General features: G+C 42.7%; 1 protein-coding gene across 12 annotated transcripts in view; it reads left to right on the top strand.

Moving 5' to 3' along the window:
- Positions 1-15,820, top strand: part of LOC133631572 (phosphatidylinositol 4-phosphate 5-kinase type-1 gamma-like) — a 64,158-nt gene that overhangs the window by 27,517 nt on the left and 20,821 nt on the right. For all 12 annotated transcript variants that reach the window (XR_009821489.1, XM_062023917.1, XM_062023915.1 and 9 more), the window contains 7 exons: positions 5,244-5,396; positions 10,395-10,694; positions 10,763-10,971; positions 11,035-11,118; positions 11,280-11,328; positions 14,362-14,446; positions 14,537-14,701. Coding sequence is in view for 11 of the 12 variants with exons in the window: in XM_062023917.1 (XP_061879901.1) it covers positions 5,244-5,396; positions 10,395-10,694; positions 10,763-10,971; positions 11,035-11,118; positions 11,280-11,328; positions 14,362-14,446; positions 14,537-14,701 (1,045 nt within the window). In the remaining variant the exon portion in view is untranslated. The remainder of the gene's footprint in view (positions 1-5,243; positions 5,397-10,394; positions 10,695-10,762; positions 10,972-11,034; positions 11,119-11,279; positions 11,329-14,361; positions 14,447-14,536; positions 14,702-15,820) is intronic.

Raw genomic sequence — 15,820 nt, 5'->3', positions numbered from 1 at the left:
AATCTAAGACTAGATGTGACCAATGTAAGTCCAAGACTAGATCTAACCAATCTAAGTCTAAGACTAGATCTGATCAATCTAAGTCTAAGACTATATCTGACCAATGTAAGTCCAGGACCAGATCTGACCAATCTAAGTCTAAGAGTGTGAACTGAAAAAGCCTTCTGAGGTATTGGCACCAGCCGCTAAACTAGATGTGCCCAATCTAAGTCTAAGACTAGATGTGACCAATCTAAGTCTAAGACTAGATGTGACCAATCTAAGTCTAAGACTAGATGTGACCAATCTAAGTCTAAGACTAGATGTGACTAATCTAAGTCTAATACTAGATGTAACAAACTAAGTCTTAGACTAGATGTGACCAATCTAAGTCTAAGACTAGATGTGACCAATCTAAGTCTAAGACTAGATGTGACCATTCTATGTCTAAGACTAGATCTGACCAATCTAAGTGTAAGACTAGATCTGACCAATCTTAGTCTAAGACTAGATTTGACCAGTCTAAGTCTAAGACTCGATATGACCAATATAAGTCTAAAACTCGATGTGACCAATCTAAGTTATTGGGAATTGTATCGCAAATTATCATTATACCGTTTATTGTTACATCGCTAGTCCATTAACAAGTAGAAAGTCAAGGGCGGTCACGGCATGTTCTTGCCGCCGATGATGGTCAATTTTGTAGGGCATTATGGCAAGTGATACGGGCGGTCGCGGCACTTGCCGCGGTTGTCGTGGTTAAATTTGAGCCCTTCAAATACATTTGGCTGATGGACATCAGTAAAATGTGGCATAATGACTTAGTAAACTACCTTGCAAGAAGCATAAACAAGAGAAACCGACAGCGTAGGACTCTTCCAGTTCCTTGGAGTAGAATTCGGATTCGGCTGCGTATCTGGCAACCTCAGTCAGGGAGAGGGGGAGGGGACTACAGAATTTTGACTGTGATTGCAGTACCATTTCTGGCCAGATTATTACATATGGCTCCTTTTAAAATACGTTTTGATTGATAAGAGTATCGCCCCACTCACAGTCTCGACGTGGCCGCCCTGGGCTGGAAGCTCTTTATTTTATTTGGGTTTTGTTTTTTTACATCGGAGCAGGTGAAAATAAGTCGATAAGTTATCAAAACAAAGGCACCTTGGCTAAAACGATAACACAATTAACTTACATGTTAGTTAACGTATAAAAACGACACAAAAATGTTGACCGAAACGAAATCCAATCCTATTTAATTTGTATGGGGGATGCCTTTGAAAGATCGAGACCATTGAAGATTTTTTTCATCTGACGCCAAACTTGCTAATTTCCTCCTTGATAGGTAAGTCAGGCATTTACCTAATTGAAAGTTGGGCAAGCAGCACAAGTAAAGCAGCACGGAAAATAAATCGGGTTTTCGGATGCAGAGGGAGTCTCGCACCGTACACCGGTCAAGTTAGGACCGCCACTGAAGTAGGTTTCACATAACAAATGTTTTCAATTCATATTCCACCGTTTGTGCAATGCAATTAGTCTGGGGTTTGAGATGTAAACCACCCCATCTGGTCCTTGGTCTGCCGCAGGATCTCCTCCCAGTGGGACGTGCAATGAGGACCTCCCTAGGGAGACGCAGGTGAGGCATCCACACGAGATGCCCGAACCACCTAAGCTGGTTTCTTTCCAAGCAAAGGAGAAGCGGCTCTACTCCGAGTCTCTCTCGGGTGACTGAATTTCTCACCCTATCTGTAAGGGAGATGCCAGCCACCCTTCTGAGGAAACTCATTTCGGCCGCTTGTATCCGTAATCTTATTCTTTCGGTCATGACCCACACTTCATGACCATAGGTGAGAGTAGGAATGTAGATAGCTCGGTAGACCGAGAGCTTTGCCTTCTGGCTCAGCTCTCGTTTGGTCACAACAGTGCGGCAGACAGACTGCAATACTGCCCTAGCGGCTCCCATTCTCCAGATGATTTCCTTCTCCATCTTTCCCTCACTCGTGAACACGACTCCGAGATACTTAAACTCCTCCACCTGGGACAGAGTCTTGTTCTCTACCTGGACTGTACAAACCATCGGTTTCCTGCTGAGAACCATGGCCTCAGATTTGGAGATGCTGATCCTCATTCCAGCCGCTGAACACTCGGCTGCGAACCGATCCGGTGAGAGCTGAAGGTCACGAACCGAAGGTGCCATCAGGACCACATCATCTGCAAACAGCATTGACGCAACCTTTAGCCCCCCGAGACGTATACCCTCACCGCCATGGTCACGACTCTGCCTAGAAATCCTGTCCATGAAAATCACAAACAGGATAGGTGGCAGAGCGCAATGGTCTTCAATGGTCTCCAGGAAACCTAATTGAAAGTTGGGCAAGCAGCACAAGTAAAGCAGCCCGGAAAATACATCGGGTTAGGGGATGCAGAGGGAGTCTCGCACCGTACACCGGTCAAGTTAGGACCGCCACTGAAGTAGGAGTCACATAACAAATGTTTTCAATCCATATTCCACCGTTTGTGCAATGCAATTAGTCTGGGGTTTGAGATGTAAACCCCCCCATCTGGTCCTTGGTCTGCCGCGGGGTCTCCTCCCAGTGGGACGTGCAACGAGGACCTCCCTAGGGAGACGCTGGTGAGGCATCCGCACGAGATGCCCGAACCAAGCTGGTTCCTTTCCAAGCGAAGGAGCAGCGACTCTACTCCGAGTCTCTCTCGGGTGACTGAACTTCTCACCCTATCTCTAAGGGAGATGCCAGCCACCCTTCTGAGGAAACTCATTTCGGCCGCTTGTATCCGCGATCTTATTCTTTCGGTCATGACCCACACTTCATGACCATAGGTGAGAGTAGGAATGTAGATAGCTCGGTAGACCGAGAGCTTTGCCTTCTGGCTCAGCTCTCGTTTCGTCACAACAGTGCGGCAGAGAGACTGCAATACTGCCCCAGATGCTCCCATTCTCCGGCTGATTTCCTTCTCCATCTTTCCCTCACTCGTGAACACGACTCCGAGATACTTAAACTCCTCCACCTGGGACAGAGTCTCGTTCTCTACCTGGACTGTATAAACCATCGGTTTCCTGCCGAAAACCATGGCCTCAGATTTGGAGATGCTGATCCTCATTCCAGCCGCTGAACACTCGGCTGCGAACCGATCCGGTGAGAGCTGAAGGTCACGAACCGAAGGTGCCATCAGGACCACATCATCTGCAAACAGCATTGACGCAACCTTTAGCCCCCCGAGACGTATACCCTCACCGCCATGGTCACGACTCTGCCTAGAAATCCTGTCCATGAAAATCACAAACAGGATAGGTGGCAGAGCGCAATGGTCTTCAATGGTCTCCATCTTTCAAAGGCATCCCGATACAAATCCTGGTTTTGCTCCTGGCTTTGTCGTGATTGACTAAGGTCTGACATGTTTAGTAACTTTACCAGTGGCAGTAGCCAGACCAAGACGGCGGTGTGTAACTAGCAACCTGGATGTGACACACTCACGGACTTTCTAATTTGTCAAACGGCGGAGGGCGGGACATCGAAATGAAAACAATAACAATATTTTGGGGCTGTAAATCTAATTAATTCTTTAATTGCACGTTTTTTCCGCACTGGATTGTTGTCATTTGGCGTAAACGTTGCATATTAAAAATGCAACATATACACAACACAACAGGACTCATTACTGCCCGTGGCAGCAATTAACGGTGCTTAAACGAATCATTTCACTCACTTGAGAGATCTAAGCACATATGCTATCAGTGTAATAGCGCACACTCCGACATGAGATGAATATAGATGTGTTTGAAGTTCTCTCTGATTACCTTTGACTGATGATTAGAAGAGTTATCAAAGACCCGCTGCAGCAGCATACACATTTGCATTCCTATAATGCAACACAAACTAGATGCTGTTTTACGCGCTTACGGACATTTTGGCTAAAGCAGGGGTGTCAAACTAAGTGACCAATCTAAGTCTAAGACTAGATGTGACCATTCTAAGTCTAAGACTAGATCTAACCAATCTAAGTCTAAGACTAGATCTGACCAATCTAAGTCTAAGACTAGATCTGACCAATCTAAGTCTAAGAGCGTGAACTGATAAAGCCTTCTGAGGTATTGGCACCAGCGGCTAAACTAGATGTGACCAATCTAAGTCTAAGAGTTGATGTGACCAATCTAGGTCTAAGACTAGATGTGACCAATCTAAGTCTAAAACCAGATCTGACCAATCTAAGTCTAAAACTCGATGTGACCAATCTAAGTCTAAGACTAGATGTGACCAATCTAAGTCTAAAACCAGATCTGACCAATCTAAGTCTAAAACTCGATGTGACCAATCTAAGTCTAAGACTAGATCTAACTAATCTAAGTCCATGAGCATGAACTGATGAAGCCTTGAGGTATTGGCACCAGCCGCTAAACTAGATCTGACCAATGACCTGGATGAATGAGAACATTCATAGAAACATCCATTTAACTTTAAGCACTTCCTGTTTAGGATTCTCATGATGATAGGTTTACCATTAAAAACGTTTGAAAAAGCAATCGAGTGTTTCCTCAAAACCGTTGCAACTGCCACACCACATTAATTTATCACCATTCGAATATTACAATACAAACAAAACAAAAATGGCACCATAGCCAAAATAAAGGTAACAAAAGTACAAACGTAACCAATGTGAACGTAAACATAAAATAAAACAAATGTAGAAAACACACATTTTTACAATGGACTTCAGGGTGCGCATCGTACATTCAACCAATTGCAAGCGCTGCCAGGGACTTTAACTACAAAGATGATGGTCAAGTTCACTTAAGTCTTTGCATCTTACCGTTTTGTTATTTTATCCTTCGAGTGGATCGTTTCAAATGAAAGAAGCTATTGTGTCGCTACGGCATAGGTCTGCCGCCATCTGCTGCCAGCCACAACAGGAGCAGCTGATTGGAGTAGTGGCAGCCAATCCAAAGGGCGCTTAGTGTGACATGGGTTACACTTGAATTGCTATTGCGACACCCAGTGGACACATTTAGAACAGCAGTTTATTTCATTAAAAAAAAAAATGCAGTTAATTTTCATTATTAGCAAACTGTTCATGCGGGCCGGATTAAACCTGTTTGTTTGACAGGCCTGTAAAGATTTCTTTTTTAAACTCAACAGTAGACTAGACAGTGCATCTGTCAGCAGTTTTGATAAAACCACAAACAATGTAATATTATAAACACCTGAAAGCAGACGTGTAGGTTTTAACATACGTGTTTATTACTTCTACAGTACTCCCTCTGTAACGAGGCACTCATTGAGTTGACCAACCCAGGAGCCAGTGGCTCCATATTCTACGTCACCCGGGATGACGAGTTCATCGTCAAAACTGTCCAACACAAGGAGGCGGAGTTTTTACAGAAGCTTCTACCTGGTTACTACATGGTAAGTAGCAGTTCATAACGGTTAGGATTACTATTTATTTTTCATTTTACTTTGGGCTAATGCACAAAATCTGAGGATTCTGAAGTCAAAACAGTCACGTTTATGGTCTGTAGTCTATACCAGAGGTCCTTTTTCACCAAGTATCACCTCAGAAAACACCAACAACAATTTACAGTAGCGTAGTAAGCCCAAGTATTCATTAAAACAAGTATTTAACAAGTATATTTAATACTTTGGCCACCGTAACATTACACACAATTTCAACAGTTGTATTTATTTACAAACCCCGTTTCCATAAGAGTTGGGAAATTGTGTTAGATGTAAATATAAACGGAATACAATGATTTGCAAATCATTTTCAACCCATATTCAGTTGAATATGCTACAAAGACAACATATTTGATGTTCAAACTCATAAACCTTTTTTTTTGTGCAAATAATCATTAACTTTAGAATTTGATGGCAGCAACACGTGACAAAGAAGTTGGGAAAGGTGGCAATAAATACTGATAAAGTTGAGGAATGCTCATCAAACACTTATTTGGAACATCCCACAGGTGTGCAGGCTAATTGGGAACAGGTGGGTGCCATGATTGGGTATAAAAGTAGATTCCATGAAATGCTCAGTCATTCACAAACAAGGACGGGGCGAGGGTCACCACTTTGTCAACAAATGCGTGAGCAAATTGTTGAACAATTTAAGAACAACCTTTCTCAAGCAGCTATTGCAAGGAATTTAGGGATTTCACCATCTACGCTCCGTAATATCATCAAAGGGTTCAGAGAATCTGGAGAAATCACTGCACGTAAGCAGCTAAGCCCGTGACCTTCCATCCCTCAGGCTGTACTGCATCAACAAGCCACATCAGTGTGTAAAGGATATCACCACATGGGCTCAGGAACACTTCAGAAACCCACTGTCAGTAACTACTGTTGGTCGCTACATCTGTAAGTGCAAGTTAAAACTCTCCTATGCAAGGCGAAAACCTTTTATCAACAACACCCAGAAACGCCGTCGGCTTCACTGGGCCTGAGCTCATCTAAGATGGACTGATACAAAGTGGAAAAGTGTTCTGTGGTCTGACGAGTCCACATTTCAAATTGTTTTTGGAAACTGTGGACGTCGTGTCCTCCGGACCAAAGAGGAAAAGAACCATCCGGATTGTTATAGGCGCAAAGTGTAAAAGCCAGCATGTGTGATGGTAAGGGGGTGTATTGGTGCCCAAGACATGGGTAACTTACACATCTGTGAAGGCACCATTAATGCTGAAAGGTACATACAGCTTTTGGAGCAACATATGTTGCCATCCAAGCAACGTTACCATGGACGCCCCTGCTTATTTCAGCAAGACAATGCCAAGCCACGTGTTACATCAACGTGGCTTCATAGTAAAAGAGTGCGGGTACTAGACTGGCCTGCCTGTAGTCCAGACCTGTCTCCCATTGAAAATGTGTTTGGCATTATGAAGCCTAAAATAGCACAAGGGAGACCCCCGGACTGTTGAACAACTTAAGCTGTACATCAAGCAAGAATGGGAAAGAATTCCACCTGAGAAGCTTCAAAAATGTGTCTCCTCAGTTCCCAAACCTTTACTGAGTGTTGTTAAAAGGAAAGGCCATGTAACACAGTGGTGAACATGCCCTTTCCCAACTACTTTGGCACGTGTTGCAGCCATGAAATTCTAAATTAATTATTATTTGCAAAAAAAAAAAAAAGTTTATGAGTTTGAACATCAAATATGTTGTCTTTGTAGTGCATTCAACTGAATATGGCTTGAAAATGATTTGCAAATCATTGTATTCCGTTTATATTTACATCTAACACAATTTCCCAACTCATATGGAAACGGGGTTTGTATTTACAGACACACCATAATGACGAACAATAATTTACAGTAGCGTAGTATGGCTTTTGAAATGTACAAATCCATCTATGTGAACACCAAGGACTGAAGAGCTCTCAACTCTACAGTAAGACTGTTTGAATATTTAATGAAGTGATTCTTTGATATGAGATCGTCATTCACAGTTTGAGGATCACTGGTCTCGACGCCTTATCCCATTTCCTGGCGCTGGCTTCCATCGTGGCGATGACGCCAAAGCACCGGCTTTGTAATAGTTAAGGGTTCGTACCGCGCTAAGTAGACCTTAACAGGCTTAGCGCTCAGCAGCATTATCCAGGACCTTGGGCATATGTCTCGCACAGTGTTTGTCAACCCTTATTCGAGCCAAGTCACTTGAAAAAATGCGGAGGACACGACGTCCACAGTTTCCCAAAACAATTTGAAATGTGGACTCGTCAGACCACAGAACACTTTTCCACTTTGTATCAGTCCATCTTAGATGAGATCAGGCCCAGCGAAGCCGACAGCGTTTCTGGGTGTTGTTGATAAACGGTTTTCGCCTTGCATAGGAGAGTTTTAACTTGCACTTACAGATGTAGCGACCAACTGTAGTTACTGACAGTGGGTTTCTGAAGTGTTCCTGAGCCCATGTGGTGATATCCTTTACACACTGATGTGGCTTGTTGATGCAGTACAGCCTGAGGGATGGAAGGTCACGGGCTTAGCTGCTTACGTGCAGTGATTTCTCCAGATTCTCTGAACCCTTTGATGATATTACGGAGCGTAGATGGTGAAATCCCTAAATTCCTTGCAATAGCTGCTTGAGAAAGGTTTTTCTTAAACTGTTCAACAATTTGCTCACGTAGTTGTGGACAAAGTGGTGACCCTCGCCCCATCCTTGTTTGTGAATGACTGAGCATTTCATGGAATCTACTTTTATACCCAATCATGGCACCCACCTGTTCCCAATTAGCCTTTTCACCTGTGGGATGTTCCAAATAAGTGTTTGATGAGCATTCCTCAACTTTATCAGTATTTATTGCCACCTTTCCCAACTTCTTTGTCACGTGTTGCTGGCATCAAATTCTAAAGTTAATGATTATTTGCAAAAAAAAAAAAGATTTATCAGTTTGAACATCAAATATGTTGTCATTGTATTCCGTTTATATTTACATCTAACACAATTTCCCAACTCATATGGAAACAGGGTTTGTACATTGTGGACGCCGCAGCAAGTCTTTGCTGTCGTCCAGCATTCTGTTTTTGTTTACTCTGTAGCCAGTTCAGTTTTTGTTTCGTTCTGCAAAGCCTTCCCTAAGTTAAAGTTCAAGTAAGTTAAAGTACCAATGATTGTCACACACACACAAGGTGTGGTGAAATGTGTCCTCTGCCTTTGACCCATCCCCTTGTCCACCCCCCTGGGAGGTGAGGGGAGCAGTGAGCAGCAGCGGTGGCCGCGCCCGGGAATCATTTTTGGTGATTTAACCCCCGATTCCAACCCTTGATGCTGAGTGCCTAGCAGGGAGGTAATGGCTCCCATTTCTTTAGTCTTTGGTATGACTCGGCCGGTGTTGTTTATAGTGTGGTCAGCGTTTGAACTCACAACCTACCGATCTCAGTGCGGACACTCTAACCCAGGGGTCAACAACGCGGTGCCCGCGGGCACCAGGTAGCCCGTAAGGACCAGATGAGTAGCCCGCTGGCCTGTTCTAAAAATAGCTCAAATAGCAGCACTTACCAGTGAGCTGCCTCTATTTTTTACATTTTATTTATTTACTAGCAAGCTGGTCTCGCTTTGCCCGACATTTTTAATTCTAAGAGAGACAAAACTCGAATAGAATTTGAAAATCCAAGAAAATATTTTAAAGACTTGGTCTTCACTTGTTTAAATAAATTCATTATTTTTTTTACTTTGCTTCTTATAACTTTCAGAAAGACAATTTTAGAGAAAAAATACAACCTTAAAAATGATTTTAGGATTTTTAAACACATATACCTTTTTACCTTTTAAATTCCTTCCTCTTCTTTCCTGACAATTTAAATCAATGTTCAAGTAAATTAATTTTTTTTATTGTAAAGAATAATAAATACGTTTTAATTTAATTCTTCATTTTAGCTTCTGTTTTTTCGAGGAAGAATATTTGTGAAATATTTCTTTAAACTTATTATGATTAAAATAAAAAAAAAATATTCTGGCAAATCTAGAAAATCTGTAGAATCAAATTCAAATCTTATTTCAAAGTCTTTTGATTTTCTTTTAAAAATGTTGTTCTGGAAAATCTAGAAGAAATAATGATTTGTCTTTGTTAGAAATATAGCTTGGTCCAATTTGTTATATATTCTAACAAAGTGTAGATTGGATTTTAACCTATTTGAAATATGTCATCAAAATTCTAAAAGTAATTTTAATCAGGAAAAATTACTAATAATGTTCCATAAATTATTTTTTAAATTTTTTCAAAAAGATTCGAATTAGCTAGTTTTCCTCTTCTTTTTTTCGGTTGAATTTTGAATTTTAAAGAGTCAAAATTGAAGATAAACTATGTTTAAAAATTCAATTGTCATTTTTTCCGTGTTTTCTCCTCTTTTAAACCGTTCAATTAAGTGTAAATATCATTAATTATTAATAATAACATAGAGTTAAAGGTAAATTGAGCAAATTGGCTATTTCTGGCAATTTATTGAAGTGTGTATCAAACTGGTAGCCCTACCCAAGAAGTAGCTCTTGCTTTCAAAAAGGTTGGTGACCCCTGCTCTAACCACTAGGCCACTGAGTAGTAAGCTTCAATGCCTTTTCTTAGGGGCACTCACCTTATGTTTATTTTTGGTTTAAGCATTAGACACCTTTTTACCTGCACTCTGCCTCCCGCTGTTTCCCACATCTACAAAGCAAGTAGCTACCGGCTGCCACCTACTGATATGGAAGAGTATTACAGGGTTACTCTGCCGAGCTCTAGACAGCACCGACACTCAACAACAACAACACATCATTTGCAGACTATAATATAAATATTTTTAACCCAAATAGGTGAGATTAGATCACCTCCCACGGCACACCAGACTGTATCTCACTGGTCTGGCAGAGTGAAACATGTCCTCCCGACTGACTCATCTAAAACGGTTCCCCTTCTTTATTTACCCCGCCCTTTTTCAGAACTTGAACCAAAACCCTCGGACGCTGCTACCCAAGTTCTTCGGCCTCTACTGTGTCCAAAGCGGGGGTAAAAACATCCGGGTCGTGGTGATGAACAACATTCTACCGCGCTCCGTACGCATGCACCTGAAATTTGACCTGAAGGGCTCCACTTACAAGAGGCGAGCGTCCAAGAAGGAGCGAGAGAAGTCCAAACCCACTTTTAAAGATCTGGACTTTTTGAGTGATGTTCCCGAGGGCCTCAATCTGGACCAGGACACGTACGGTGCTCTGGTGAAAACTCTGCAAAGAGACTGCCTGGTAGGGGAAAGACCAGGAAAAGAATGCCATTAAAGTACATAAAACTGATTGTGTGTTGTACATACCAGGTCCTGGAGAGTTTTAAGATCATGGACTACAGTTTGCTCCTCGGAGTCCACAACAAGACACAAGCAGAGAGGGAGCGGCAGTCCCAGGGTTCGCCAGCAGATGGCGCGGATGAGACGCGGCCCCTCGCCCAGAAAGCTCTGTACTCCACTGCGATGGAGTCTATACTGGGAGGGTCCACGTGCAGGGAAACCCTGGACCACGACGACACGTACGTGGGCAGGTCTCAACGCCCCTAGGGCTGCGCACGCTAACGTCTTCACTCTCTCGGCAGAATGGGCGGCATCCCGGCTGCGGGAGTCAAAGGAGAGCGCCTCCTCTTGTTCATCGGTATCATCGACATTCTGCAGTCCTATCGGTATGAGTCCGGCATGTTAATTCCTTCAAGCAGCTGAATCGATACTGTTAACCGAGCATGTCTGCCTTGTCCAGTGCACAGATGCCAGAGGTCAAACATAAAACAACCATTGTCAGATGTTTGTTTGCCAAAATATGTCAGACAATGCAATTCTCTTACAGGTGGACGAAGAAAATGGAGCACTCCTGGAAGTCTCTCATCCATGACGGGGTGTGTAGTTTTTCCCCTTCGACAGTCCTGGTCAAAAGTGTACATACACTTGTAAAGAACATCCTGTCATGGCTGTCTTGAGTTTACAATCATTTCTACAACTCTTATTTTTTTGTGATTGGAGCACACACTTGTTGGTCACAAAAAACATTCATGAAGTTTGCTTCTTTTATGAATTTATTATGAGTCTACTGAAAATGTGAGGGTCAAAAGTATACATACAGCAATGTTAATATTTGCTTACATGTCCCTTGGCAAGTTTCACTGCACTAATGCTGTCAGGTTCAAACACCGATGACATCTATTAAACAGACAAGAAGCAAGGAATGAAACAGAGACAGAATTCAGTTTAGCTCATTGAGGAGAAACGTCTGGGCTGTACTCTTTGTGCAGTCTTCCACCACGCTCTGACAAGAGAGTTCTACGCCTCCTCTTTTATTTGGACTTCCCCTGATTACATGGCAACAGCTGTTTCTAAGGGGAGAGGGGTCGTAAACAGCTGCGCCCTTGGTCACAAAACAATTCAAAGAAAAGATGCCTGGAGCTTGCGTCAGGTCCTGCTTCCTCCCCGCTTTGTAGATCTCGGGTCAAGACAAGATCTTCCTGTGGATTACAATAGAGCAAAAAAAACGGACGCCTTCATGTCGCTTCCCATCCTACACAGTGGAGTTTTACAAGCCTTTTGCTTGGTAAGATCAAAGACAGCTTTTGTCTTCTCCCCGGGAACTCATGGCAACACAAAGTTTTGTGATAACTTAGACACAATTATTCTGACAAAGGCGCTTTTGGTAGCCATCCACAAGCTTCTGCTTGAATTTTAGACCACTCCTCTTGACACAATTGGTGCAGTTCAGCTAAATGTGTTGCTTTTCTGACATTCCTTTACCACTTTTGAGGTGTGTTTGGGGTCATTGTCCTGTTGGAACACCCAACTGCGCCCAAGACCCAACCTCCGGGCTGATGATTTTAGCTTGTCCTGAAGAATTTGGAGCTAATCCTCCTTTTTCATTGTCCCATTTAAAGGGAAACTTCGGTTTTTTTCAACCTGGGCCCTGTTTTCATAATTTTTTCTGTATATGTGAGTGCTGGATAAAACATGTTTTGAGGTCGCGCCAGTATTGAGCAGGGCAGGCAGCCTCCAGCCCAGCTAACGCTCGTACACAGGGCAACTGGCTCTCGTCAAAATTCGGCCTATAAACATGCATTTTTTTCACACTGACAGGCTCAGATAGTTACAATGAGTGTCCGACAACATACTAGAAAGGAGAAATTAACGTATGTCTCTACCTTTAGCTGGAGATCGCTGTGTGTTGTGAGCTGTGTCCAAATCTCACCACGCTACAAATCTCGTTCCGAAATCTCGCGATAACTCGCGACAAAACACCGGTGGAAAAACAGTTACCTGACTGAGGTGAAGAGAGATGACTGAAGTGATTTTCTGCCTCCACTATAAAACTAAAATAACAGTCTTCGGTAATCCAACAGAAAATCACTTCAGTCATCTCTCTTCACCTCAGTCAGGTAACTGTTTTTCCACCGGTGTTTTGTCGCGAGTTATCGCGAGATTTCGGAACGAGATTTGTAGCGTGGTGAGATTTGGACACAGCTCACAACACACAGCGATCTCCAGCTAAAGGTAGAGACATACGTTAATTTCTCCTTTCTAGTATGTTGTCGGACACTCATTGTAACTATCTGAGCCTGTCAGTGTGAAAAAAATGCATGTTTATAGGCCGAATTTTGACGAGAGCCAGTTGCCCTGTGTACGAGCGTTAGCTGGGCTGGAGGCTGCCTGCCCTGCTCAATACTGGCGCGACCTCAAAACATGTTTTATCCAGCACTCACATATACAGAAAAAATTATGAAAACAGGGCCCAGGTTGAAAAAAACCGAAGTTTCCCTTTAAAGCAGCAGTTCCATTGGCAGCATAATACTACCACCACCATGCTTGACGGTAGGAATGGTGTTCCTCGGATTAAAGGCCTCACCGTTTCTCCTCCAATCTTATTGCTGGGTATTGTGGTTCAATTTTTGTTTCATCTGACCACAGAACTTTCCTCCAGAAGGTCTTATCTTTGTCCATGTGATGTCAGATGAAACAGTGAAACTTGCCAAGGTGTCACGGGCCAGGGCGCATTCCAATGCGCCCTCATCTTTGCGTCCTGACGAGCGCACCGCGGGCCACGCCCACAGGCGCTCTCTCTCCGCTGCGGGCGTGCCTCCTCGCGCCTGTAGACCATCTGCAATCTGCGCACCTGCCCGTGATGAACGAGCTGCCTTCATACGCCTGCTCAACCTGCCATCCCGCGCCGGAATATAGTCTTCCGTACCCAATCTGCCGTCGTCCCCGCGTGATCGAGCTGTGCGCCTCGTCTTCTCTTTTGGACTGCCACCCTCGATCCCCGGACCCTCGCATGGACTCGGACTCTGACGCCTCTCTCTCGCCCTGGACCATCTGCCTGCCCCATGGACTGCCTCGTTCCTTTGCTCTCACCAACATTTATGGTAAAACGCTCCAGTTAAATACACACATAGTCTTACACCACACACTCTTGTATTTTTGTCACACTCTATTTCCTTAGTTATTATATTTAGTATTGTTCGATTATTATATATATATATATGGTCTATATATATATAATAAATCTCAGAGCTACATACTGCCCCTGGTGTCTGTTGCCGTCATCTCCCTCTCTCAAACCATAACACAAGGGACATGTAAACAAATATTAACATTGCTTTATGTATACTTTTGATTGGTCACATTTTCAGTAGACCCATAATAAATTCATAAAAGAAGCAAACTTCATGAATGTTTTTTTGTGAGCAACAAGTATGTGCTCCAATCACTACATCACAAAAAAATAAGAGTTGTAGAAATGATTGTAAACTCAAGACAGCCATGACATGATGTTCTTTACAAGTGTATGTACACTTTTGACCAGGACTGTATACGTCTGCAATGCAGCACAGCAAACACTGCGCACTGATCCCAGGTCATTCCTTCCCCCCGTCCCACCTGCACACCCACAGGACACGGTGTCCGTTCACAGACCCGGTTTCTACGCTGAGCGCTTCTACAAGTTCTGCAGCGACATGGTCTTCAGGAAGAGTTGCTGTGAGTTCACACTTTTGAAAAAACCAAATCCAACGTAGGGGGTCCAGCTCTCCCGCGTGGATCTCATATGAGCATCCTCTGCGTCGGCAGCATTGAGGCCGTCCCCGTCCAAAAGAGGAAGAGTTCTCTCCATGCACAAGTCCGCCGCCGGTGGATCTGGACTGAGCAGCCAGCATCCCTCGCAGAGTGAGGAGAGGCAAGAAAACCCGGACAACCTGCGAGGACCTCACAGCTTCCTGGTGCTGGAGGACGGAGGTAGGGGCTGAGAAAATATGTCACACACGGTCGTAGGTCTTAAGAGGTTTTTTTTTTTTTAAATTCAGATACCTGTAGATCCATTTGATGACGGTCAGAAGAAGTAGGATTGAAAAGATGAAGTGCTGCTTTTGTTTTGCTTTGTTTCTCTCCGAACTTTGGCACACTATTAACTTCAACCGCTTGCACTTGAGTGTTCCATTTTCTGTTTAAATGGGATGAAGTCAACCATTATTGATCCTCTGGAAGAAAAAAAAAAGAACAGCTCAGCAGCAGAGCAGCAGCAGTGCCAACAAAGTGAAAACAAGTAGGAGCATAACTTTCCCCCACGATAAGTGCACTCCTTACAATCCCTACGGACTGACCACAATCCTACACAACACACTTGTTTTGTTGGATTTTTGCGGATTTGTTTAAAAGCACAATTCGGAGGTTATTCTGGTACTTAAGTCATCCACGTTCAGCAAGTTTAAAAGCCTGGTATCGTAGTCTGACCTGATTCCTCTCAAATAATATAGTTACATTCAAATAATGTAATAATTATAATTATATGCTTTTACTTGTAATTGTATTGAATTGTGGACCCCAGGAAGACTAGTGGGTTGTTGAGGCAACCAGCTAATGGGGATCCTTAATAAAAACCAAAAAAATCAAATCAAACTAAATGTTGTGTTGAGGACCAGGGCATAGCACCTAATTCTGTGCCCCCTTAATCCCAAACATCACCGCCCCATACACACAAACTTAGTATATTTACATGCACTGAAAACTAAATTATTGCATGAATTTGGATTATACCAGCTTTTTAAAACACATTTAAAAACCTTAATTAGGTTTTTGTCTTATTAGAGAAAGGGCTAACATATCGAGAAAACCCCGCCATACATATATATATATATATATATATATATATATATATATATATATATATATATATATATATATATATATATATATATATATATATATATGTATATATACATACATGTACATATATGTTTGAATGTATATACTTTATACACACACATATATGTATAGATATATATATCTATACATATATGTGTGTGTATATATACATATATAAACATACATACATATACATACATATATATATATATA

This window comes from Entelurus aequoreus, linkage group LG16 (assembly GCF_033978785.1).
Source record: "Entelurus aequoreus isolate RoL-2023_Sb linkage group LG16, RoL_Eaeq_v1.1, whole genome shotgun sequence".
NCBI classification, from domain to species: domain Eukaryota; kingdom Metazoa; phylum Chordata; class Actinopteri; order Syngnathiformes; family Syngnathidae; genus Entelurus; species Entelurus aequoreus.
Note: the sequence above shows the minus strand (reverse complement) of the source record. Positions and strands in the feature narration are given on the sequence as shown.